We start from the raw sequence: 27,396 nt of genomic DNA, 5'->3' as shown, positions 1-27,396 counted from the left end.
GGGAGAACGTGCAGTCTGCGCACAGACAGTGACCCAAGCGGGAATCGAACTTGGGACCCTGCAGCTGTGAAGCAATTGTGCTAACCACCATGCTACCATGCTATCTGAGGTCATTAATTAATCCTGTCAGATTACACAATACTAAGTCAAAAATAACTTTTAAAAATTTTGCATTATTAGGTCATTGAAGTTGAAAAGCAGCTGCAACCGATAAAAGATCGTGTTAAAGTTGAAGAAAATCGCAGTGTCAAATATGATCAGAAAGTGGAGGAATGGCAGGTGGGTCGATGTTTTGGACTGATTAATTTCCTTGGGAAGTTGCCATGTTTTTCTATGTCTGTGATTTTACCCTTGTGTCGAAAGGTATTTAGACAAATAATTGTAGGTGATAAATTTTCCGGGTTGTGGGAAAAGGGCAGAAAAGTGAGATTCGTTGTACAGCTCTACCAAAGGGCCAGCATGAGGGCTGTGGACTAACTGGCCACTTCATGTTCTTTTTCATTCTATACTTCTACAATCAATTGTCTGCATTTTAGATGTTGCTGCCACTGAAGTAATGAAATACTACTGAAGTATTGAAAACTCTAGTTCTTTTCTTTTAAGATAAAATTAAACCTCTGCTTTATTCCCCTTCTCTGCCCTTCCCCTTCAGGTTAAAGTAAATGTGGCAGAAGAACATTTTAAGACAGTTCAGAATCAGTTACAGGAGATTACAGAAGAGGCTCAAGTATTACGACCGCAGTGTACAACTTTAAAAGAAGATATACAAAGTAAAAACAAAGTGTGCAAAGAGTCGGAGGTCAGTAGATTTAATGGAATATAGTAAAACTGAGTAGATGTTTAATGCAAATGTTGGATAATGTACAGTCCGTTAGGAAAGTTCAAACGATATTACTTCAGTTTCATCTCAAATATGGATTTAGTGCCTTGGAACATGTTCCAGACTGTGGTGCCCTGTATCAGCTTTCAGTGAGTGAGACAGGAAATGGATTGTTTAAAAATTGAACTCCCTTATTTTACTATGTGTTTTGTTGCCTGACTTCTGGTCCTCACCTTGGTCTTGTAACTCTTAAGAATAATAATTCCATTGCCCTCTTTTATTGGAGCAACTAACCGTTCTTGTTTACTTTGCAACCTCAAGAAGGGCCAAGAGTTAAGATAGTTCTTGGGAATGGAATGGAATACTTCAAAAGTAGATAATCTCTATAGCTTCATGCTCGCGTCTTGATATAAACATGTTAAAGCTTGCAGAAGAGCACAAAGATTTCTCCTTCTCCACACCCAAGATCCCCCACCCCCACTGAAAGATCATGAAGCTCAACTAGAAAGATGCAATAAATCCCTCACTCTTGGGAGAGCAGAATAGAGGAACTTTGAGGGTGGCATAGTGGTTAGCACTGCTGCCTCATAGCGCTCGGGAACCTGGATTCAATTCCCATCTTGGGTGACTGTGTGGAGTTTGTATGTTCTCCTGATGTCTGCGTGGGTTTCCTCCGGGTACTTTAGTGTACAAAACATTAGGTGGGGTTACTGGGGGATGGAGTGGAGGAGTGGGTCTGGTTGGATGCTCTTTCAGAGGGTCATAGCAGACGCGATGGGCCGAATGGTCACCTGCACTATAGAGATTCTATGAATGTTCTTTTGTCGTCACTGCCTATTTCAGATGTTACTTTTAGTTTTCAATTTTCGTGCTTCAGTTTTATTATTTGCATACCTATGTTTCTACACCAATAAAATCAGGCTTCTAAGCCAAATCTTTTTGAATGCTTGCAGGCCACTTTCCACCGCTACAGGACACAGTTAAAACAACTTGAAAAAGACCATGATCAGTTACAGAGGCGAATTGAAGAACTACGAAATAGGTCAGAATATTATTTGTATCATCTTAGAATTATCAGCAGGTTTCATTCTGAGGGGTAGGCATTGGGGCGGCACAGTGGTTAGCACTGCTGCCTCAGCACCAAAGACCTGGGTTTGATTCCAACTTCGGGTGACTATGTGGAGTTTGCACATTCTTCCCTTGTCTGCGTGGGTTTCCTCCCACAGACCAAAGATGTTCAAGTTAGGTGGATTGGCCATTCTAAATTGCCCCAAGGTGGGGTTACAGGGATAGGGCGAGAGATTGGGCCCAGGTAGAGTGCCCTTTCAGAGGGTTGCTGCAGATTCAGTGGGCCGAATGGCCTCTTTCTGCACTAGGGATTCTACGATTCTATGACATTGTAATTTTAAACAAGAGTAAATCAGATGTCTTTTATTTTCTTGGATTCCTGAACTGATCTTCTGACCCATTTTCTTCTTCAACACTATGCCTAATGACTTACCACACAGCACTGCCAATTTCTGCCCTTTATCAACTCATCCACTGTTGAAACCCTCACCTGCGTCTTTGTGACCTCCAGTTTTGACTATTCCATGCTCTCCTGGCTGGCATCCAGCATGCACCCCTTGTAAACACGTGTTTATCTGAACTTTGCTGCCCTGTTGCTCTCTTTGGTTGGCTCTGAATATGGCGGTCAATATGGTCGCCTTCCTTAATTCTAATTACGTTTGCTCTAGAGTCGCCAGGTATCTTTCGATACCGCCGCAAGGTTCCAAACCGAATACTGATCAAAGACTCGGTACACCAGTTAGTTAGTTCAAAGTCGATGCTTATTTATTTACACACACAGTGAAATATACTCCTGCACGAAACTCTACAGACTAAACTATCACTACTGCTAAAGCCTATACTTGGCTTCGGGCGCCCACTCAGTCAGAGGAACATTGGCCGTTGTTCGGATCTGAGGCTGCTGGGGTCGAAGTGGTGAAGGTGAAACAGCTAAGGTCGTCCGTCTGGTAGCGAGCGTTGACCTTGGACTTACTTGCTTCTGGTGCAGCTGGTGGACGAGTCTCACCGCTGTGAGAGCCAAGTCCAAGAGAGCGATTCTCTCTTGGGGGCTCCTTCTTATACCCAAAGGGGCTTCATGCTCTTTTGGGCGGGCCTTAAACTTGGCCCCAATCAACTGGGCCGTTTCTTTATCATTCCTATTGATTTCATCCAATAAAGGGGTGGGTGCCCTGATGGCTGGGCGTGTCCTAGGTGGCCGTTGGCCTGCTTTGTTTCGGTCTCCTCTGGCGCCGGGGTGTCTGCCTTAGTATTGGTTACTCAAATGTTACTCTTTTGTTCCCGGAGATGGGCCATTAGTATGGTAATGGGCCTACAGTTTTGGTCTTGTCTGGGAGCTGCAGCTCCAATTTACAGACAAGCTCTGAACCTCCTTGTTTTCTCAGCATTGTCCATTTTCCGTGCAATCTTTGCAAAGTGTCCATTTTGAATTCGGGAAATGGCCATCCCAGGTGGCTACAGCCCTTATCCTAACTTGGACAAATATTGTTCATCCATATGCTTGCGAACATATCTGATGGATCTCTGTGTCTATTCGGAACCCTGGATATCCATTATCCCTTCTCAGTTCCCAAATAACAGAGGTTAAGTCTGTGCTTTTTGGCAAAGTCCACTGGAACTTTATTAGTCAGCTGTACTGCCCACTGGTAACTTTATTTTCAAGCACATTTAGAGAGTTCCGACCAGCCCTTTAGCAAGCTAGCCAGATTTATGTCTTTAGCGAATACAGTAGTTGAGTTTTAAAATACAGATTGTCGTAATTCTTCAAATCCTAATACACAGTATGAAATGACTAAGTGATTTAAACAAAAGAAAGATGGTGATTAGCAAAGGCAAGCAGCAAAGACATAGGTTTCAGAAAAATAGAGAGTGAATCCAGAATGAGTTTTTCCATCCCGGGTAAGTTATTCTTAAGGAGATTATTATCTTATGGTCTCGCCTTCTTTTCACCTCTGATTGGCTTTAACTAATTCATAATTCACTCAATTCGTCCAAACTGTCTGCCTATCAATTTTAAGAAATATATGTATTTGAATATCTTGGTTCCACTTCCCCATACCATTGCTTGCCAATTTTTAATTAGAAAAACACAGTTTTTGTTAAGAAATTATCAGTCCGAGACTGGCTGTTACTATAGAAACGGGACTATTCATACTGTACAACAATGGGGCCTTTTAGCTAGTTGACGTCACTGTCCTTGTAGTCTCAAGCAACTTGCAAAATGTGAAATCTAAAAATTGAAGAATATTATCTGGATTAACCTTTAGTGGGTTCCCAGCTATTTGTTGCACTGAAGTAATGCTTCATATGATTATAGTTAATTATTCTTAATGAGTTCTCAATGAAACCTCTATCACCCCCCCCCCCCCCCCCCCTTACTCTCAAGGTTATAGCTGATTAGAAAAGTCAATTTCTATCACTATCTTAACTATCACTTAATCCAATTCCTCAATTTTAAAATTTTCACCTTGGTTTTCAATTCCCTACACGGTCTTGGCCTTTCCCTCCTTTATCCTCTCTACCTCCTCACAGATGACGCCTCCTTGAAAGCATTCTTAAAACCTGCCTCTGACTTGCTCTTTTCTTAATCTAAACCACAATGTGTGTTTAACCCGCATACGGTGGACAAATGATCACACAAGTTGTTTAATACAATAATAGTTTATTTAACATACACAAGGTTAATTACTTAATCAATCACACGTTCATGTGTATTGGACTTTAAACTAATACACTTAAACAACCTTAACTTAATTTCCAGGTGACTGGCAAATACAGAGTAGATATGGCCTTATCTGGTTTCTGGTAGCTTGGCAGTGCTGAAGTTCTATAGGTGGTCCGTGTCCTCAGTTTTAGTCCTTCTGTGGATGGCTCTGCTTGGCTGGTGGATTCACCATTGTTGATGGCTGTCTAAGCTGCAGTCTCGAGAGAGCTTCTGAGGTTGTGCTGCGCCTTTTAACCGGCTTGGATTTTTACGCCCTTTTGTGAGTGGTCTCTGGGCCGTTGTCAATCAATTGATCAGGGCTCCATCACCCTGATCGATAAAGTCCAATCAGGGGCTGCCACATTGATTTTGGGGTGGGCACTCTGGCCATGCCTGGAAGTGTTCAGAGCAGGGCTTGGGTGCTGCTGTGTCTGGTAGACAATGTGATTGACAGGAGAGTTCTATTGTTCCTGAGCAGACCTTTAATTGCCTTTTTCCTGTGTTAGTTTCTGCATAACTCTGAGCTGTAGTTTGTATATTTGCAGGCTTCAGCCTGTCTCTGTTCAGGTTTGGCCAAATTTCCCAGCGTTCTTTGCGGGAGGCCATTTTAGATGGCCACAGACTAAACTTTTGGTCACCTGTCCTAATTTCTCGTCGTCTGCTCAGTGTTGAATTTTGCCCGATTAATACTGTGAAGTAACCTGGGATATTTTACCACAGAGGTGCTCTTTCAGAGGATTGGTGCAGACTTGATGGGTCGAATGGCCGCCTCCTGCACTGTAAGAATTCTAAAAATGCAAGTTGTTAGCTCTGAGCTATAAACTCAATCTTTTATTTGACTTAATTTATTTTTCATGTATATTTCAAATTTTCTCAATGTACTTCACACTTAGCAGTACTTTATTTACTGTAAATGTTTCTCTCCGTGTCAGACATAAAACCACCTGCAATAACTTTCATCTTCAACTCTACTTCAAAATAGTGTGAATCAAAGTTCAGAGGCTGACCTCCAAGAGCGACAGGAAAGAATTTGCAGTCTGCAAAAACTGATGAAAACACTGGAGGACGAAGAGGCCACAACTTCCCAGCAGCTGGCACAGTTTCAACATGCAATCATCAAGTCTAGAGATGAACAAAATAAGCTTGGGTTAGTAACTTTGAGAAGAGAGAAGTCACTGATAGCGATAGCAGCTGTTTAACTGTAATGGTATTTCGATCCCGGCTCTGGGTCACTGTCCATGTGAAGTTTGCACATTCTCCCCGTGTTTGCGTGGGTTTCACCCCCACAACCCAAAGATGTGCAGGGTAGGTGGATTGGCCACGCTAAATTGCCCCTTAATTGGAAAAAATGAATTGGGTACTCTAAATTTATAAAAAAATAAATTTTAAAAACTGTAATGGTGTCAGCACCTGTAATAACGTAGGCAATAAGAAGATAGTCAAAAGTACGTAACTGATATTCTTAAATAACTGAGAATTAAGGTGTATAGGTATTATTGGCCCAGAACTTCCTCTGAGTGGCAATCACAGGCGAATTGCCGCTCCATAGCGACTTGCCTTCGCTTGAAGTCCAAATCTGCTCTGGGGTGGGGAGGGTGGTCAGTGGCCAGGCCAGTGTAGGGGTGGGGGGCCCCATTGGGGATGTATCATGTGGGACTAGGTCTGGGTGTTTAAATTAGTTACTCTGACGTTAGAAGTATTTTTTCCTTAGGAAAAAGAGTAACTGTGAGGGTAGAACTAGCAGAACCACCTGAAGTTATCAATTTAATTGCATTGTCGGATGGTTTCCAGCCCAGCACAACAGTCCAGAAGAAGTTGGCCCGACAGGACAATTGCCAGATTACCCCTTACGTGGGCAACCCAAGAGGGATTCCTTAGTGCGACGTTGGAGTACCCGCCCCCCTCAAATGTGACACTGGGAAGCCATTATGGCCCATTGTGTCTATAATTCAGCCATACAGTTGACAACTTATCAGTAACAAAAAAAAATGGATTTCTGAAAATCCGAAGCTTTAGCACGTTTTAAACCCACATATGATAATGTCCATAAAAAAGGCAATATTAAGTGGCAACAATGTCAATTAGATTTGTGCTGTTGAGCTAACAGAAGATGCTTCGAGATTTCCAATTTAGCGTTTCGTAAAGGTGGAATCATGGAAAATGACTGAACTTGGGAGGAAAAAGAGAATCAATGGAGGCTTTGCACAGATTTCCTTTCAGAAAATTCCCATTGGTCTTTGCATTACCTTGCAGCAGATCCACATGAAGATTTGTTGGCACATCAGCATTAAGATTTTGATATCAAACAGTCAGTGCAATGCTATTCGTTTTACGGGTAGCCAATAAGGTTTGAATCACAGAAATATGTTTTCTAAATCAATAGAAAAAAATTCTCAATGTTGCATGTTACCTGGGGACAAAGTAGATTGTTTGAGGCAGGAATAAATTTCCAAAAGGATATCTTGCAAGTAGAAGCAGAAGTGTGCCATTCAGACCCTCGACCTATTCCACAATTCGATGAGATCGTAACTGATCTGTGACATAATTTCATAAACTCATCTCTGCCACATATGCCTTATACCATTGGTTAGAAATTTTATCAATCTCCGATTTAAAAATTTATACATAATCTGTGTCAATTGTCATTTGCAGAAGAGAGTCCTACTTTTTGCATAGAAGTGTTCCTAATTTCCTACAATGTTTGGCTGTAATTGTTTGATTGTGTCCCCTTGTCCTACATTACAAGCAGTAGAATTATTTCCCTCTTCTCCCTCTGTCTGTCTGTCTCTCAACCTCTCTCACACGACCTCTCTCTTTCTTATGTCTCTCTTCTCCCTCTCGCCCTGTCTCTCTCACGTCCTGTCGCGCGCACGCCAGCTCACCCGATTGCACGCTCGCCCACCCTGTTGCTCGCCTGCCCGCCCGCTCTGTCTGCGGCCCTGGCTCGCCTGCCCGCCCGCCCTGTCTGTGGCTCTGGCTCGCCCGCCCGCCCTGTCTGTGGCCCTGGCTCGCCCGCCCTGTCTGTGGTCCTGGCTCACCCGCCCTGTCTGTGGCCCTGGCTCACCCGCCCGCCCTGTCTGTGGCAATGGCTCACCCGCCCACCCTGTCTGTGGCCCTGGCTCGCCCGCCCGCCCTGTCTGTGGCCCTGGCTCGCCCGCCCGCCCTGTCTGTGGCCCTGGCTCGCCCGCCCGCCCTGTCTGTGGCCCTGGCTCGCCCGCCCGCCCTGTCTGTGGCCCTGGCTCGCCCGCCCGCCCTGTCTGTGGCCCTGGCTCGCCCGCCCGCCCTGTCTGTGGCCCTGGCTCGCCCGCCCGCCCTGTCTGTGGCCCTGGCTCGCCCGCCTGCCCTGTCTGTGGCCCTGGCTCGCCCGCCCGCCCTGTCTGTGGCCCTGGCTCGCCCGCCCGCCCTGTCTGTGGCCCTGGCTCGCCCGCCCGCCCTGTCTGCGGCCCTGGCTCGCCCGCCCTCCCTGTCTGCGGCCCTGGCTCGCCCGCCCACCCTGTCTGTGGCCCTGGCTCGCCCGCCCGCCCTATCTGTGGCCCTGGCTCGCCCGCCCGCCCGCCCTGTCTGTGGCCCTGGCTCGCCCGCCCGCCCTGTCTGTGGCCCTGGCTCGCCGGCCCACCATGTCTGTGGCCCTGGCTCGCCGGCCCGCCCTGGCTCGCCTGCCCACCCTGGTTTGCCCGCCCACCCTGTCTGTGGCCCTGGCTCGCCCGCCCACCCTGTCTGTGACCCTGGCTCACCCGCCCACCCTGTCTGTGGCCCTGGCTTGCCCGCCAGCGCTGTCTGTGGCCCTGGCTCGCACGCCCGCCCTGTCTGTGGCCCTGACTCGCCCGCCCACCCTGGCTTGCCCGCCCACCCTGTCTGTGGCCCTGGTTCGCCCGCCCGCCCTGTCTGTGGCCCTGGCTCGCCCGCCCACCCAGTCTGTGGCCCTGGCTCGCCCGCCCGCCCAGTCTGTGGCCCTGGCTCGCCCGCCCTCCCTGTCTGTGGCCCTGGCTCGCCCGCCCTCCCTGTCTGTGGCCCTGGCTCGCCCGCCCTCCCTGTCTGTGGCCCTGGCTCGCCCGCCCTCCCTGTCTGTGGCCCTGGCTCGCCCGCCCGCCCTGTCTGTGGCCCTGGCTCGCCCGCCCGCCCTGTCTGTGGCCCTGGCTCGCCCGCCCGCCCTGTCTGTGGCCCTGGCTCGCCCGCCCGCCCTGTCTGTGGCCCTGGCTCGCCCGCCCGCCCTGTCTGTGGCCCTGGCTCGCCGGCCCACCATGTCTGTGGCCCTGGCTCGCCGGCCCGCCCTCCCTGGCTCGCCAGCCCACCCTGCCTGTGGCCCTGGTTCGCCGGCCGCCCTGCCTGTGGCCCTGGCTCGCCCGCCCGCCCTGTCTGTGGCCCTGGCTCGCCCGCCCGCCCTGTCTGTGGCCCTGGCTCGCCCGCCCGCCCTGTCTGTGGCCCTGGCTCGCCCGCCCGCCCTGTCTGTGGCCCTGGCTCGCCCGCCCGCCCTGTCTGCGGCCCTGGCTCGCCCGCCCGCCCTGGCTCGCCCACCCACCCTGTCTGTGGCCCTGGCTCGCCCGCCCACCCTGTCTGTGGCCCTGGCTCGCCCACCCGCCCTGGCTCGCCCGCCCACCCTGTCTGTGGCCCTGGCTCGCCCGCCAACCCTGTCTGTGGCCCTGGCTCGCCCGCCCGCCCGGTCTGTGGCCCTGGCTCGCCCGCCCGCCCTGTCTGTGGCCCTGGCGCGCCCGCCCACCCTGTCTGTGGCCCTGGCTAGCCCGCCCGCCCAGTCTGTGGCCCTGGTTCGCCCTTCCGCCCTGTCTGTGGCTCTGACTCTCCCGCCCGCCCGGTCTGTGGCCCTGGCTCTCCCGCCCGCCCGGTCTGTGGCCCTGGCTCGCCCGCCCGCCCGGTCTGTGTCCCTGGCTCGCCCGCCCGCCCTATCTGTGGCCCTGGCTCGCCCGCCCGCCCTGTCTGTGGCCCTGGCTCGCCCGCCCGCCCTGTCTGTGGCCCTGGCTCGCCCGCCCGCCCTGTCTGTGGCCCTGGCTCGCCGGCCCACCATGTCTGTGGCCCTGGCTCGCCGGCCCGCCCTCCCTGGCTCGCCAGCCCACCCTGCCTGTGGCCCTGGTTCGCCGGCCGCCCTGCCTGTGGCCCTGGCTCGCCCGCCCGCCCTGTCTGTGGCCCTGGCTCGCCCGCCCGCCCTGTCTGTGGCCCTGGCTCGCCCGCCCGCCCTGTCTGTGGCCCTGGCTCGCCCGCCCGCCCTGTCTGTGGCCCTGGCTCGCCCGCCCGCCCTGTCTGCGGCCCTGGCTCGCCCGCCCGCCCTGGCTCGCCCACCCACCCTGTCTGTGGCCCTGGCTCGCCCGCCCACCCTGTCTGTGGCCCTGGCTCGCCCACCCGCCCTGGCTCGCCCGCCCACCCTGTCTGTGGCCCTGGCTCGCCCGCCCACCCTGTCTGTGGCCCTGACTCGCCCGCCCGCCCGGTCTGTGGCCCTGGCTCGCCCGCCCGCCCTGTCTGTGGCCCTGGCGCGCCCGCCCACCCTGTCTGTGGCCCTGGCTAGCCCGCCCGCCCAGTCTGTGGCCCTGGTTCGCCCTTCCGCCCTGTCTGTGGCTCTGACTCTCCCGCCCGCCCGGTCTGTGGCCCTGGCTCTCCCGCCCGCCCGGTCTGTGGCCCTGGCTCGCCCGCCCGCCCTGTCTGTGTCCCTGGCTCGCCCGCCCGCCCTGTCTGTGGCCCTGGCTCGCCCGCCCGCCCTATCTGTGGCCCTGGCTCGCCCGCCCGCCCTGTCTGTGGCCCTGGCTCGCCCTCCCGCCCTGTCAGTGGCCCTGGCTCGCCCGCCCGCCCTGTCTGAGGCCCTGGCTCGCTCGTCCCGCCCGCCCTGTCTGTGGCCCTGGCTCGCCCGCCCGCCCTGTCTGTGGCCCTGGCTCGCCCATCCACCCTGGCTCGCCCGCCCTGTCTGTGCCCTTGGCTCTGGCCTTGGGCCCCCGCCCTGTCTGTGGCCCTGGCTCTAACTCTGAACCACCTGCCCTTGCTCTGGCCTGACCCGCCCGCCCTGTCTGTCTCTCTCTCTTTCGCTCTGGCTCGCCCGCCCTGTCTCTCTCTTTCTTGCTCTGGCTCACCCACCTGTCTCTCGCTCTGGTCAGCCTGCCCCCTCTCTCGCTCTGGCTGACCGCCACTGTAATTTCCTCCCTTGCCTCCCACAGAAGCCTAGGATTGAACTCATCAGGACCTAACGATTTATCCAATTTTATGCCTCTTCACTCGCTATGTTAAACAGTTCACGTACCTCTAAGTCCCTCTCCCTGAATTCTGTACCAAAACCTCCCTCCCGAGTGAAGACCGATGCAATGTATTCATTTAACACTAGCAACACACCCATTGCCCCCTTGGTCCGTAATGAGCCCTACTCTTTCCCTGGTTATCCTCTTCCCCTTAATATGTTTATACAATATTTTGGGATCTAATATTAACATGCCAGTGCTTTTTCATGAAGCAATCATTTTGTTAAGTGAATTTTAAGTTCAGAATCTTTTTCAATAAAATACTTTTTTATGACACTATTAATCTTGCATTATTTTAAATGTATGCATATTACAATTGTAGCATTATCTCTGTTATAAAATGTAAATGCCACCACAGTGCCAGAGGACCATAGGCTGCTCTGCCCTTTTGAGAAAGAGCTGACAGGTGATGATTTAACCTGACTGTCATCATGCCTCGGGCGAGGGCAAGGTTGAAAAGGTGGGGCCTCAATGAATAACCTGAATGGCTGGTATGGGAACTGAATCTGCGTTGTTGGCGTCAGTCCACATCACAAACTAACCATCCAACCAATTGAGCTAACTGATTCCTGCTCTGTTACATATCCCTAGAGAAGAAGAAAAAGATGTAAAACAATCTGCTGAATCCAGGAAGGAACGCCTGAAAGAACTGAAAGCCAGTAGAACAAACCAATTGAAACGATTTGGAGAAAACATGCCTGTATTACTTGATGCAATAGGGGAAGCACATAAACAGGGTCGCTTCAGGCATAAACCAGTTGGTCCTATAGGTAAATTGCAATAATTTATAACATGCGGGAATTTCCTGTGTCCCTTGTAATATGTTAATGTTTATGTGCAAGATTTTGTGTCTTGTGTTATCTAGTTTTAAGTTAGTTCAATTTTTTTTTTTAGAAAACGTTTTATTGATGCATTTATAATTTCAACAATTTTAAACATCAGATTTCAACCAGAACAAAACAATGTAACCAACAAACCCCCCCAGTAACAAACCCCAACCAACCTGGCTTACACAGACAGTGCTACTTTCCCCAGTCCCCCTTCTGTTGGTTTTCCTGCCCTTACTCGTCCCCCCCCCCAACAGCTTAATTTTTTTCAAAGAATTCGATGAATGGCTGCCACCTCCGAGCAAACCCCTGCAACGATCTCCTCAAGGCAAATTTAATTTTGTCGAATGTGAGAAACCCCGCCATGTCGCTAACTCATACCTCCGACTTGGGGGGCGCTCCGAGTCCCTCCATCCTAGTAGGATCCTTCTCTGGGTCACCAGGGCCTCAGCTTTAATACCTCTGACATGACGACAGCAAACCCCTGCCAGAAGCCCCTCAGCCTCGGACATGCCCAAAACATATGAGAAGGTTCGCAGGACCCCCCCCCCCCCCCCCCCAACCCTGCACAGCACCCACACCTATACTCCACCCCCTCAAAGAACTTGCTCATCCGGGTAATAGTCTGTGTGCCCTGTGGACCACCTTAAATTGTATCCGGCTGAGCTGGCGCATGACGCGGATGCATTGACTCGTCTCAGGGCCTCCTCCCATAATTCAGCCTCCAGCTCCCCACCCAGCTCTTCTTCCCATTTTCTCTTCACCATCCCTATCGGTGCTCCCTCCCATTCCATGAGTTCCTTCTAGATCTCTGAAACCTACCCCTCTCCTACTCCTGTTCTCGATATCACCTTATCCTGTAGATTATGATGCGGCAGGTGCGGGAAGGTCGAAACTTGCCTCCGCACAAAATCCCTCACTTGTAGATACCGGAGCCCATTCTTATCTGGCAATTCAAACTTCTCCAAGCTCGGGAAACCCTCATCAATAAACAGATCTCCAAATCTCTCAATCCCCGCCCACTGCCACCTCCGGATCCCCCCATCCAGCCCCCTGGAGCGAACCGGTGATTATCACATACTGTTATTTCACTTTTAATGATGAACTACTTTGCTACATCAGTAGTTGTCATATAACCTATTTAATAGATTGTGATGGAATGTTCTGATGGATAATTCAGAAACTTTGGTTTAGGCCAATTTAGATTAAAATGTAGAATGATGAAGCATTGAATGATGCCATTTAACCCATCACGCTTTTACCAGATCTTTGGCAAAGCTACTCAATTAGTCTTACTTGTCTGCTCTTTTCCCATAGCCCTGCAAATTTATTCCCTTCAAGTCGTACCCAATCCCCATAGGTCCAGGATCTTAGTAAACTGCCCAAGGAACTGTATCACCATGGCTAGAAAAAGAAAGAATTTGCACTGAACAAAACTGCCAGAACTATCATTTTGCACTTGTGTAATCAAATCATTTGATATAATTTTTAACAGCTCACTTTTGGTATTTTGAAACGTTGGCTTCTATCCCTTTTCTTCACCGAAAGGAAAGGCTATTCCAATGTATTTGGATTCATTTAGATATTTACTGGTGTGTCGCCATATTATTGTACTTCAGCTGTAATGTTTCAATTTTCTTTTAATGAATTATCACTAAAATTAGATACTGTAAATTGCCAGCTTGTTAATGTTGAAGAATATTTTGGCTTTGTGGTCTGTTTCCTTTAAAGCATCTTCAGATTTAGTTTGATCTGTTTGTTTCAGAACAATTTCCAGGTAATCCAACCACAGAAATGTGGTTAGCAGCAAGACGAATTGACAATTAATTATTATTGATTCAGTTGAGACAAAATTTTGATTGTGAATCATTTTAGGCCTGGAAAATATTTATCATTTTCATAGACATTCTAACTTTAAACGAGGAAAATATGGCTGTTGAGTTTTACACGGCTATTCTAATGTTTGACGCATTTTGTGTCTGTTAAGATGTCAGACTGAGTGGTTAAATTAGATAGACAAACTGGTAAGAAGCAATCCAAATAGAGAACGAATGCCTGTTTAAAATTATGCTTTGCAATTTTGTAAGCACAGCAAGTTACAAAATTAGAATGAAGGGAAGAACAGGCTGCTATGCTCCTTTAGCTTTTTCATGCAGTGTTTCACAGGTGGGTTGTCGAGCTAATGGAGAGAATTGAAATCCAATAGATTAAAATGAAAATCAATTGATGACATCAATACCAGACTGATCAAATAACAGAAGATGTGTTCTGACTGTTAAACTATGGAGATGCATACAGAGAAATGCTGGAGAGATTTGTATTACAACTGATATCAAGACTTGGGACAGCTCAACATCTTGAACAGGATTAACCTCCAAGAATGATGATATGGGTTTAAGGACAAAGTGGATAGGGCAAGTGGTACGTTCTGCCAGGAATACCTAGACTGGGGAAATTCTACATTATAAGTTTATAAACTAACTAGTTTGGGTATTAATATGTAATGAAAAGGAAGCAAAGAGAACAGATGTAAACTGAGGAGGCTCAATTAGTCAGAGTCTGATTTAATAAATGTAATGCATTCTGACTCCGTTAGGAATATCACATGACAAATCTCAAATCTGTGACTTGATGGTGAGTGATCCATATGTCACTTTGGTAATGGACTTAGTGATGTCCCAAGAAATTATGACTAATCTGGTTAGATTTATTGCGAATAATACCACCAGTTTGTGCTCAGATATACTACATCAAAGGGCCAATTGAGTTCCTAATTAAGATAAAGACCACAAACTTTGAAGAATGGGTTGGATAACTGGTTGAAGAAAGGAGAATAGAGAGTTATGCGAACAGGCAGACAATTGAGAGTAGGGTTACTTTGTGATGCAGAGCAAGACCAAGCAGCATGGGTTCAATTCCCGTGCTGGCTGAGGTTATTCATGAAGGCCCTGCCTTCTCAACCATGCCTCTCGCCTGAGGTGTGGTGATCCTCAGGTTAAATCGCCACCAGTCAGCTCTCCCCTTAAAGAGAAAAGCAGCCTATGGTCATCTGGGACTATGGCGATTTTACCTTGCCTTACTACTCATGTAGTAAGGTAAAGATAAATAGTAACACTGACTAATTGAGCTTAATGACCTGTTTCCATATTTCCGTTTACTTTTATTATGGTGAAAACGCAACCTGAGTACTGGGAAACCTATTCCTTTTTATTGAGGAAACCTGCATGCTGATCTGTAGTCCTTTGGAAGATGCTTTCTTATGAAAGGATCAACAATTGGACAAGTGGAGAAGGAGTTATTGAACCAATCAAACTTAATCACTCGTGCCTCTATTTTTATTATCTGAATTTTGAATGTGATTAATGTCCTTCCTTTAATATACTGCTTGGACACACTTGCTGCTCTGCCACTGTATCTGTTTTTGTCAATACATTTGTAATGGCTTATTTAACTGACTTTAAAATTATGTCGCAACTTCTAACTATGATTGAGTACTGACAATGGTCAGTTAATAAGTATCGTGGTAGATCAGAATTCCCTTTTGTTTCTTTTTAACATCCTTTATTTTGCCTTTTAAAGGTTTAGATTAATGCATCAGTATTTTTTTTTTTTTTTTTTTGCAGGTACTAACATCATTTTGGTATCTTGCCCAAGTGCTTATTTATGTCAACTTGGTCTAGGAATGTACGGTCATTTGACATTGGGAGTAGTGCCGTAACTCTGATCCTTGCTTCACCTGATGTTTTCATGTACACTTTTAAGAGGATCGCTGCATAATCATCAGTGCAAAATACCTGATTAATTTTCACTCATCAGCTTAGTATGCTGAGGCGAATTGTAGGGTTCATAGAACATAGAACATAGAAAATACCTACTACCATCCAACTAAAAGCACAGACCAAAAGTTGGATTTAAAACCTTTCCATTCTGTGTTGCTCAGTGATGTACAATGCAATTCATCTAGCTATAAAGAAGCTTCAAACATGACTGCTTGAGTTAAATGGTTGCATACTAATGCTTTATTTTGTCCATTGGGCAATACAACTTTTTTCATGTAACAGTTATGGCTGGGATGAGTTTGCTTGAAATATGTTTTTCTGTGTATTATGGACTACCATTTAAATTTAGAAATAATGAATGTTAATTACTGTGTAAAAGTCTTACTCGTTTGTTTAGGTGCTTGCTTCAGACTGAAATATCCTGAACTGGCTTTGGCAGTTGAAAGTTGTTTGAAAGGATTGCTGCTTTCATTTTGCTGCGATAATTACCGAGATGAGCAGGTGCTACAGACTTTGATGTCTCGATATTTCAGTTCAGGAAGACGACCCCAAATTAATGTGTGTGAGTTTGCAAATCAAGAGTACAATGTAAAAGACAGGTATGTTTCAAGATTCTCAAATCTTTCATTAAGACATTTTCACATACAACTTGCACAGTAAAGCATTGGGTAAACATCATAAATTAAATATAATGTTAAGTTTGTTGTCTAATGCATGTCTGCATTTGTCAGCTAAAGTATATATTTTTTAAAGCCACATATTGCCTCATTGTTTTACTGTGTTGTACAATAGCTGTGGCTAGTCCCATTTGTGCCTTTGATATAAATTTCAGAGAAAATAATTATGCATTCAATCTATTCAATGGGGTACACATCTGCCTATCAAACTGTTGCCCATCTAGATAAGCCTGCAGGAAAATGATTTGTGTGCAGATGCTTGTGTAAACAATGATAGAATTGTTTGGTTATGTACACGATTGGCAAAGTTTATAGCATTGTCAAAATATTGCTGGAAAAAAAGACATGCTATCTGTGATAACTTGATCACAAAAAAATAGCCGAAAACTCATTAGAATAAAGTTAATCCTATTTTAAAATAACAAAGTTTAAAATACAGTACGGACTCAAAAATGGAGCCGCTAACTAACCATTAAAATAATAAAATAGGGGGCAGCACGATGGCGCAGTCATTAGCACTGCTGCCTCAAGGCGCCGAGGACCTGGGTTTAATCCCTGCCTGGGTCACTAGCCATGTGGAGTTTGCACATTCTTGTGAGTCTCACCCCCACAACCCAAAGATATGCAGGGTAGGTGAATTAGTCATGCTAAATTGCCCCTTCATTGGAATTTTAAAACAAAATAACACGGTAGCATAGTGGTTTGCACTGTGGCTTCACAGCCCCAGGGTCCCAGGTTCGATTCCCTGCTGGGTCACTGTCTGTGCTGAGTCTGCACGTTCTCCCCGTGTCTGGGCGGGTTTCCTCCGGGTGCTCCGGTTCCCTCCCACAATCCAAAGATGTGAAGGTTAGGTGGATTGGCCATGACAAATTGCCCTTGGGTCCAAAAAAGGTCAGGAGGGGTTATTGGTTTAGGGGGATAGGGTGGAAATGAGGGCTTAAGTGGGTTGGTGCAGACTCGATGGGCCAGATGGCCTCCTTCTGCACTGTATGTTCTATGTCTAGGTAACAAAAACAACAACTAATGACGTCACAGCACTTACTGGTAATATCAGGAATGGATTTAGATACCGTTGAACAAATGCCTTAATTATATGTCAGTCTTCAGGAACTTTGTGTTTACGCTATAGTCTGCGTAGTAATACTGGCGACTTTGTCAACTCATTCTCCACTTTGCCTTTCATGGCATAGTTTCAAAAAGTGAGGAGTAGCCTGAGGATTTACGAACAATTGGAACTGTAGTGCCCCACAATGTACTCCATTCATCTTTGAAAACCTTGGTGTTTCTGAATGACATCCTCTGTGACTTGTGTGCTTTATCTCACTCCAATTCAACTGAATTCTCCGGAGCCGATCATGCCTGAGTAGACTAGGCCCATATCCTTTTACCACCAGGAACCGTCCTGCTTCTTGGCTGTTATATACAATGATGTAGTCTCACCAGTGTGCATCCAAAGGGAGATTCCTGCCTGAGTAAGGGCTGGTACTTACTTAGAGCCTTTAAATCTTCCTGAAGGATTCCTCACTGATTACTGATGGAGAGGCGCCATTGTCCACTTCCAACTTGATTTTCTATCTATCGATCTCCACTGTAGCATAAATAGGATCTGCACGCCCCTCATTCGTTTTAATCATGTCATAATAGTGCTTCTCTTCCTGATCTGAGCTTTCCAAGTGATGCACTGTCCACTGAGGTTTCCTTGCATTTGATTTCCCTGCTCAGGCTTTGATTTTCTCTCAGCACCCCGGCACTTCTTTGCTAAATGCCCCTACTTGTTTCACTGGCAGCAAACAGTGTCCATAAATTTACAAGGACTCGCATAGTGTGACCCTCCCATCTAAAACACTATTCAACTGACTTCATCTTTTTACTTGCAGCCTCTTTCATGTTGCAGTGCACCTGCCTGCGTGCTGCCATTGGCCTTCTGAATATATTTTGCATTATTGACAGCCATTTCCATGCCCTGAGAAATTTCTAGACCCTTCTTAAAAGCAAGTGTGACTTCTCCTTGCAAACTCCGCTGAATGCTGTCCTCGTTAATGCCACAAACCAGTCTGTCCCAACTTCCCAAACTGCCCCCAAACACTCAATGTTGCGAGAGCTGATGCAATTCAGCAAAAAAGTTTGCTACAAACTTTCCCGTTTTCAGCATATAACTATGAAATTTGAAACGTACAATTACTGAGGATTGTGGTGATTCTGAACATGTGTAACTAAATCCTCAAATGAAACTTCCCCTGGTTTCCGTGGTGTAGCTAAATTTCTCGGCAGCTTGTCAGGCTTCGCCCTACATAAACTGGAGAATGGAGCGCTTTCTAGCCTCGCCTGCAATCCCATTTGCCAAGAAAATGTTCCAATATTTCCACATATTCAGCCCAGACATCATTCGGAATGTGGCGACTGGGCTTTTCAATATAACTTCATTGAAGCCTACTTGTGACAATAAGCGATTATTATTAAATAAGAAGATGCATAATAATAACATTAACAAAGCTTTGAGCTTTGCTCAAAATTTGAATAACAGTTGCGCACTATTACTTTCCAGTAGCAACACGAGTGATATTCTCCACTATCAGGGTGCTGCCTCAAGCCAAAACAAATGTTCTGCCTATCACATAGAGTAATGCGATATATGAATTTCAGTGACAGTGTGATGCCACGAATATAGACCGTACATCCAAATGACTGCAGATCGTATCAACCAACACTTCCCCTTGGCTGTTCGCAACAGGCAAAGTACTGACTGTACCCAGCTACTCAATGTAGTGTCTGACATTAGGTGTGATTATGGGATTGGGCAACACCTAAAGAACAATGTGCTAAGAATTACACTGAAAACCAATTTGAAGTTGTTAGTCAGGCTAACAGTGCGGCTCACTCGCGCATGCTTGAAGCCACATATATTCACAGAGAGCCCTGCCCCTTGCAGTCCATAAGACCATAAGACATAGGAGTCTGCTCCACCATTCAATCATGGCTGATATTTTTCTCTCCCCCATTCTCTTGCCTTCTCCCCATAACCCCATATCTTCTTATTGATCCAAAACCTATCTATCTCTGTTTTAAAGACACTCAGTGATTTGCCTCTACAGCCTTCTGCAGCACAGAGTTCCACAGATTCACCACCTGAAGAAATTCCTCCTCATCTCTGATTTAAACGATCGCGCCGTTAGTCTGAGATTGTGCCCTCTGCTTCTAGTTTTTCCTACAAGTGGAAACATTCTCTCCATGTCCACTCTATCCAGGCCACACAGTATCCTGTAAGTTTCAATAAAATCCCCCCTCATCCTTCTAAATTCCAACGAGTACAGACCCAGAGTCCTCAACCGTTCCTCATACGACAAGCTTTTAATTTCAGAGATCATTCTTGTGAACCTCCTCTGGACCCTTTCCAAGGCCAGCACATCCTTCCTTAGATACGGGGCCCAAAACTGCTCACAATACTCCAAATGGAGTCTAACCAGAGCCTTGTGTAGCCTCAGAAGTACATCACTGGTCTTGTATTCTCACCCTTTTGACATGAATGCTAGCATTGCATTTGCTATCCTAACTGAAGACTGGACCTATACGTTAACCTTAAGAGAATCGTGAACAAGGACTCCCAAGTCCCTTTGTGCTTCTGATTTCCTAAGCATCTTCCCATTTAGAAAATAGCCTATAACCTCATTTTTCCTTCCAAAGTGCATAACCTCACACTTTTCCACATTGTATTCCATCTGCCACTTCTTTGCCCACTCTCCTAGCCTGTCCTTCTGAAGCCCGCCTGCTTCCTCAATACTACCTGGCCCTCTACAGATCTTTATATCATTTGTCATATGGTGGATTGTATCATCAGACAGAGGAACATATCCACACATTGTGCCTTTTTTAACAAAACAAAAGTTTCAACTAAATAAATGTTTGGGGACCAGTCACTCTCTGGTTTGTTCCCCAGTGAAATGCCTTGACCAGTCAGAGTTGACCTGTCCAAAGCTGGGTAGTTAACTGCGCCTTGCTGTGTTCTCCTTAGCAACGCCTCCACCAGAGTCAACATACCAACCAATCAGCACTCTCTTTTCATGTTCTATAAATTGGCCCCCTTTACTGTTGGTAATTTCTTGTGAGCTGCCCTGATGAGTGGAAGATGAAAAGTTTTGCTAATTTATTTCTGTTTTCAACAATATTCAGTTCTGTACTACCAAATTATCAAAATAAATGCAAATGTTCTTGTTTCAACTCTACAAAAAACACTGCATCATTGTATTGTCTTTAATAGAAAACAACCTGCCTTACTCTGTAAAATGTAATATTCTTCTCTCTTTGCCCTCATTGTTTTCAAAGCTTCTTTAGGGAGACAGTTCTGAAATAGTTAAACATGTATATTTTCTCGTTTAAGAGCTGTCCGTCATCCAGATTTCCCAACAGTTCTTGATGCCTTAGAGATAAGTAACCCAGTGGTGGCAAACTGTTTGATTGACATGAGAGGCGTAGAAAGAATCCTGCTAATCAATGTAAGTCCTTCTTTTGTAGTTTTCTTTTCATATAACTTTTGACGAGGCTATGGTGGATTAAAAGTCGGAAATTGATTGAATTGATCTCCATAATGTATTGACTTCCATAATGTAGCATATTGAACCATAGCTATTTGTATTTTGTTAAAAAGCACATGTGTAGTGCTTTACTATAATTCCAGACGTGCAAATTTTGGCTCGAGTATTATGTTTGAACTGTTGTATGCTTATTCAAAACTTTGATTTTTCAGTCATGTTAATCTATAATCCAAAGATTTGCAGGTTAGGTGGATTGGCTATGCTAAATTGCCCTTGGTGTCCAAAAAAGGTTAGTTGGGGTTACGGGGACAGGGTGGAGGTGTGGGCTTGGGTAAGGTGCTCTTTCCAAAGGCCGGTGCTGACTCGATGGGCCGAATGGCCTCGTTCTGCACTGTAAATTCTATGATATTGGTTGAGTTTTAACAATTTCAAATCCATAATAAGCAAATTATAGGACCCTGCTTTACAGTCGACCCAATCACTTCAATTACAATGAGAGAAATAACTTTTTCTGCCAAAATAAAATAATGTACTCCCTTCAGCTTCAGTAAGTATAGGACATTGGTAACATGGAATCTATTTGTATTATTTTTAAGTCTTCACTTATTATAATTTGGGGGGAACATACTTGAGAGATGGGGCCAGGCAGGTCACTGCACTGCGGCATCCCCTAAAGTAAGTGGGTAATTTGTAAACCGGCTTAATTAGCATAACTGAAATGTCATCTAATTAGCATAACAAATCTTTTAAGTATCATAGCGACGAGCAATTGCTTATTTAATTCAGAACATATGCTCAAATTTAGAAGCTTATTTCCCATTTACTTCTATCACTCATAATTGAATTTCTTGTTTTCAGTATAGATGTCAGTGTAGCAAGAGACAGCCAGCTGCAAACAAAGGTTTATAGATAATGTAATGGCCCTTCCTGTTGATTCCCTTATTCTAATTTTTTTTACTTTGTCGTTATCATTTTTGATCCATGGATCCTTGATGGACATTTACCTTCAAGTCGTGCAAAGGAAGTGAGGAACTCAAAAGTTTCAAAATAGTATACTGTGCTATGAAGAATTAGCTTTTGAACAGAAGAACTCAGACTCTTTGGCACCTGAGATCAGAAGGATTCGGTTCAATTGGTTGACTGGCAGCCAATGGATTGGCTAAGTACCATATCCTGCCCAGCAACCAACAGTGATTGGGTTCAGCCCCGTGGGGGTTTTCAGAGGACCCAGGGAGAATGCTCCTGGTCACTCAGAGAAGAAGCTGTGAGTTGCTCTCTGGTTCTTGCTCTCTTTTTTTCTCTCTTTCTCTTTTTCTCTCTCTTAAAATGCTTCCTGTCTGCTGTTTCTGAGCTTGCAGAGAAGTCATGAGATCCTGATGAATCTACAGTGAAAGCCATTACAGACTGAAAGAAAGAAAACATAACTGAAGGCCTAGACTAAAATAATCTAACTGGAAGGCTATTATCCTTTTACTTAAGAGATATTTCTTACACCCCGCTTATCCCTCTGTGTTTATCTGTCTTGTGTGTGTCAAGGATGGGGCAAGTTGAAGGGGGGGGCTTTAGGAATTAGATAATAGTTAACCAATTGTATTTTCTGCCTTATAATTATAGTTATTGTCATGTGTTTATATTTAGAAACCTGGTGACTGTATTTATTAGGCAGCCAAAGACGTTGGGTATTAAAAATAGTTAATTTCAATTGTGTTGTGACTCCGGGTCAAGTGGGACTGGAATTGACCACACACTGACCCAGGGTATCATAACAATAAGTACATCATGTGCAGCACTTAATCATACAAATGCTTAGTCTGTGCTAAATTAGCTGATTTCAACTGATGGCAGTAAAGTTCACCAATTATCCAATCCGCCTACACTAAATCATTATGGAAGGCGTTGTCGATACTGCTATCAAGTGGCACTTATGCAGCAATAACCTTTGCACCAATGCTCAGTTTGGGTTCTGCCAGGACCACTTTGCTCCTCGTCTCATTCACCACCGTGGTCCAAACAAAGCTGAATGCAGGAAGAGAGACTGCCCTTGACAGAAACAGGAAAACAATTCCGAAATGGGAATTTATAATGGGAACAAACCAACTCAACACATACTTTGGTTCTATCTTCAAGAGGGAGGACAATCCTAACGTACGAGAAATGTTGGGGGAACACAGGGCTCAGTGAGAGAGATGAACTGAAGGAAATCAGAATTAGTAGGGAAATGTTGGGAAAATTGATGGGATTGAAGGCCGATAAATCCTCATGGCCTGATAATCTACGGCATTGGTCCTAGAAATAGTGAATAGATTCATTGGTATTTATCTTCCAAGATTCCATAGACTCTGGAACAGTTCCTACAGATTGGAGTGTAGTTAATGTAACCCTACTCTTTAAAAAAGGAGATAGAGAGAAACAGGGAATTATAGACCAGTCAGCCTGATGTCAGTAGTGGGGAAAATGCTAGGGTCCATTACAAAAAATGTAACTGCGATTTACGAAAGCAATATGATACTTGACACATCGACTGGAATTCTTTGGGGATGTAACTAGCAGAGTGACAAAGGGGAGCTAGTTGATGTGGTTTATTTCAACTTTGAGAAGGCTATTGGCAAAGTCATACATGAGAGCTTCGCGAATAAAATTAAAGCGCTGGGATTAGGAGTATTGAGATGGATAGAAAACTGGTTCGCAGCCAGAAAACAAAGAGTGGGCATAAACGGGTCTTTTTCCAAATGGCAGGCAGTGATTAGTGGGACACGCAGGTTTCAGTGTTGGGTCCCTAGCTATTCATCATATATATTAATGATTTAGATGAGGGAACTAATGTAACATCTCCAAACTTGCAGATGAGACAAAGCTGGGTGGGAGAGTGAGATTATTCAAATTCAAATGATCTCAATTCTTCAAATTGTGAGAAATCAGAACATTGGCCCTCCTATCATCATAGCTGGAGTCAGAAGTTAAGAAGTTAGGAGTATGCAGAGATGCTTCAGTGAGATTTGGACAAGTTGAGTGAGTGGGAACTGATTGGCAGATGCAATATAATGTGGATAAATGTGAGGTTATCCACTTTGGTAGCAAAAACAGAAAGGCAGATTATTATCTGAATGGTTATAGATTGAGAGAGAGGAATGAGCAACGAGACCTTGGTGCCCTTGTATACCAGTTGCTGGAAGTAAGCATGCAGGTCCAGCAGGCTGTAAAGAAGGCAAATTGTATGCTATCCTTCATAGCCAGAGGATTTGAGTACAGGAGCAGGGATGTCTTGCTGCAATTATAGAGGGCCTTGGTGAGACCACAGTTTTGGTATCCTTTTCTGAGGAAGGATGATCTTGCTATGGAGAGAGTGCAGAAAAGGTTCACCAGATTGATTCCTGGGATGGTGGAACTGACGTATGAGGAGACAGGTCGGTTAGGATTTTTTCCCTGGAGTTCAAAAGAATGAGCGGGGATCTCATACAAAGCTACAAATTCTAACAGGTTTGACAGGGTAGATGCAGGAAGGATGTTCCTGATGGCAGGGGAGTCCAGAACCAGGGATCAAAGTCTTTAGATACTGGGTAAACCATTTAGGACTGAGATGAGGAGAAATTCCTTCACCCAGAGAAAGCAGTTGATGCCAGAACATTGTATGTTTGCAAGAAGGAGTTCGATATAGTTCTTGGAGCTAAATGGATCAAAGGATATGGGGGGGAAAACGGGAGTGAGCAACTGACTTAGATAATCAGCTGAGATCACAATGAATGATGGAGCAGGCTCGAAGGGCTGAATGGCCTTCTACTATTTTCTCTGTATCAAGGCAGCATTTAACAGAATGCAACACCAAGGCGTCCAAGCAAAATTGAAGCCCAAGGGAGTTGGGTAGCAAGACCTTCCACTGTCAGGAGTCATACCTAACACAAAAGGAAGATGGTTGTATTTGTTGGAGGCCCAGTCATCTCAGGCCCAACTGGCGTTTTGGAGACAGAGGCCCAATTAGGGGCTGGTTTAGCACAGGGCTAAAGAGCTGGCTTTTAAAGCAGACCATGGCAGGCCAGCAGCACGGTTCAATTCCCGTACCAGCCTCCCCGAACAGGCGCCGGAATGTGGCGACTAGGGGCTTTTCACAGTAACTTCATTTGAAGCCTACTTGTGACAAGCGATTTACATTTCATTTCATTAAAGCATTGTAGAAGTTGGCGGAACTAATGGAATTTTGTTCATATAAAGGTGGTTCCCTGGGAGTACATGATTAGAGACAATTTGTTTAGTTTGACAAAATGATGTAGATAATGGGAGGAACCAGGGGCTGAAGCAGTCAGGTGTTGAGTTTAAATTTTGAAATTTAGTTAAAGATTTGACTGGACAGCCGAGCAGTTGCTCTCAAAACAGTGGAGTTAAAGATTTGCCGGTGAACAGTACAGGAGCAGCTTCTCGATGGCTGTAAGGTTAAACAGTAATCTGAAACAGGCAAAACTCTGCAAGCTATTTGATGACCAGATTTCTCTCTCCCTAATCAGTCTTTTCAAATGATCTCTATTAAGCAAATATTCCTCAGTCTGCTAATTGTATTTAAAAGTAGATTTTGACCTGAGGTAGATTTTGCTTGAGTAGAGATAAAGGATAGCAGTTGTGATTTATTGTTTCATTGTATTGTTGAGCATTGTTTAACTGGTATTTTTGTGTATGAGGTTAAAGTTATTTTAATCCTGTGTTGGTAATAAAGTTTGTTTCAATATAAGTTTGTGGGCAGCACGGTAGCCCAAGTGGATAGCACTGTGGCTTCACAGCGCCAGGGTCCCAGGTTCGACTCCCCGCTGGGTCACTGTCTGTACGGAGTCTGCACGTTCTCCCCGTGTCTGTGGGTTTTCTCTGGGTGCTCCGGTTTCCTCCCACAGTCCAAAGATGTGCAGGTTAGGTGGATTGGCCATGATAAATTGCCCTTAGTGGCCAAAAAAAAAAGGTTAGGAGGGGTTATAGGTTTACAGGGATAGGGTGGAAGCGAGGGCTTAAGTGGGTTGGTGCAGACTCGATGGGCCGAATGGCCTCCTTCTGCACTGTATGTTCTATGTATACCATATCCCTATTTGTGCATGGAATCATTCCTGGAGCAAGGTACCCTTTCCACACAGTCTTACAAATTAAATAAAACATTGGGGTTTCTGTCCGGTGTCGAGGCAACTGTTGGGGCCTGGTCCAGGATCGTAATGATGACCATCTTCCCACAAAGAATCTAACCATCTCTCCTTGACATTTAACAGCATTATCGTCAATGAATCCCCAGCTTGGGGGTTATCATTGACCAGAGATTTTCTTTTCAATTTAAAGTACCTAATTCATTTTTTTTCCAATTAAGGGACAATTTAGCATGGTCAATCCACCTAGCCTATACATCTTTGGGTTGTTGGGGTGAGACCCACACAGACACAGGGAGAATGTGCAAATTCCACATGGACAGAGACCCGTGGCCGGGATCAAACCTGGGTCCTCGGCACCATGAGGCTCCAGTGCTAACCGCTGTGCCACCCAATTAACCGAAGATTTAGCTGGAGCAGTCAAATAAATTCTGTGACTACAAGAGTAGGTCAGAGACTTATTTTGTGGCGGGGAGCACATGCCTCAACTCCCAACCTGGCACAAGCCAAGAATGTGATGTAATTCTCCACCTGCTTGGATGAGTGCAGCTCCAACAGCACTCAAATTTGGCACCATCTAGCACAAAGCACGCCATCCATCACCTTAAATATTCACTTCCTCCAACAATACGTTGTGGCAGCAATGTGTGCGACTACAAGATGCACTTCAGTAACTTACCAAGCTGACTGACACCCTCCAAATCTGCAGCCTCTTCCATCTAGATTGATAAAGCCAGGAGGTGCATGGGCACACCACCAATTACAAATTAACCACTAAACCACATGCCATTCTGACTTGGAAGTAAGCAATGTTCCTTCTCTGTCACTTAGTGAAAATCCTGGAACTTTCTCCCTAACAGTACTGTGGGTCTACCTTTAACTCATGGACTCCAGTGGTTCAAGAAGGTAAATTGCCACCGTTTTCTCAAAGACAACTAGGATTGGGTGAAAAATGCTGACGAAGCCAGTGATATATCCTTTTTTAAAAAATAAATTGGAGTAATTTTAAAAATATATTCTGGTCGCCACACTACCAGAAGGATGTGGAGGCTTTAGAGAGGGTGCAGAAGAGATTTACCAGGATGCTGCAGGTATGGAGGGCATTAGCTGTAAGGAGCGGTTGAATGAACTCGGTTTGTTCTCACTGGAACGATGGAGGTTGAGGGGTGACCTGATAGAGGTCTACAAAATTATGAGGGGCATAGACAGAGTGGATAGTCAGAGGCTTTTTCCCAGGGTAGAGACGTCAAAATACTAGGGGCATAGGTTTAAGGTGCGAGGGGCAAGGTTTAGAGGAGATGTACGAGGCAAGTATTTTACACAGAGGGTAATGGGTGCCTGGAACTCGCTGCCGGAGGAGGTGGTGGAAGCAGGGACACTAGTGACATTTAAGGGGCATCTTGACAAATACATGAATAGGATGGGAATAGAGGGATGCGGACCCAGGAAGTGTAGAAGATTTTAGTTTAGATGGGCAGCATGGTCGGCACAGGCTTGGAGGGCCGAAGAGCCTGTTTGTTCCTGGCTGTACTTTTCTTATGAGGGGCATAGTGCCTCATGCTGCCCCAGCCAGTGATATTCATGGCACTCGACTCATCGATCGACAGTTCCAACGCGCCACAGCGAAAAACCGGACCGACCTCCTCAGAAG

At 45.9% G+C, this 27,396-nt stretch overlaps 2 protein-coding genes across 4 annotated transcripts in view; one reads left to right on the top strand and one right to left on the bottom strand.

The window, feature by feature from the left end:
• LOC140410571 (structural maintenance of chromosomes protein 6-like) overlaps nt 1–27,396 on the top strand; it is a 166,782-nt gene that overhangs the window by 60,392 nt on the left and 78,994 nt on the right. For all 3 annotated transcript variants that reach the window (XM_072498831.1, XM_072498833.1, XM_072498832.1), the window contains exons 10-16: nt 181–279; nt 653–799; nt 1,774–1,862; nt 5,572–5,736; nt 11,414–11,592; nt 15,826–16,027; nt 20,481–20,595. In XM_072498831.1, coding sequence (XP_072354932.1) covers nt 181–279; nt 653–799; nt 1,774–1,862; nt 5,572–5,736; nt 11,414–11,592; nt 15,826–16,027; nt 20,481–20,595 — 996 coding nt within the window. The remainder of the gene's footprint in view (nt 1–180; nt 280–652; nt 800–1,773; nt 1,863–5,571; nt 5,737–11,413; nt 11,593–15,825; nt 16,028–20,480; nt 20,596–27,396) is intronic.
• On the bottom strand, nt 5,993–10,920 carry LOC140411127 (uncharacterized). Its single transcript, XM_072500188.1, has 6 exons — nt 10,828–10,920; nt 9,864–9,968; nt 9,043–9,311; nt 8,388–8,523; nt 7,692–7,807; nt 5,993–5,999 (listed from the first exon to the last, which is right to left on the bottom strand). The coding sequence occupies exons 1-6, from the start codon at nt 10,918–10,920 to the stop codon at nt 5,993–5,995; spliced, it is 726 nt and encodes a 241-aa protein (XP_072356289.1).

The sequence above is a fragment of the Scyliorhinus torazame genome, chromosome 4 (genome assembly GCF_047496885.1).
Source record: "Scyliorhinus torazame isolate Kashiwa2021f chromosome 4, sScyTor2.1, whole genome shotgun sequence".
Classification (NCBI taxonomy): domain Eukaryota; kingdom Metazoa; phylum Chordata; class Chondrichthyes; order Carcharhiniformes; family Scyliorhinidae; genus Scyliorhinus; species Scyliorhinus torazame.
Note: the sequence above shows the minus strand (reverse complement) of the source record. Positions and strands in the feature narration are given on the sequence as shown.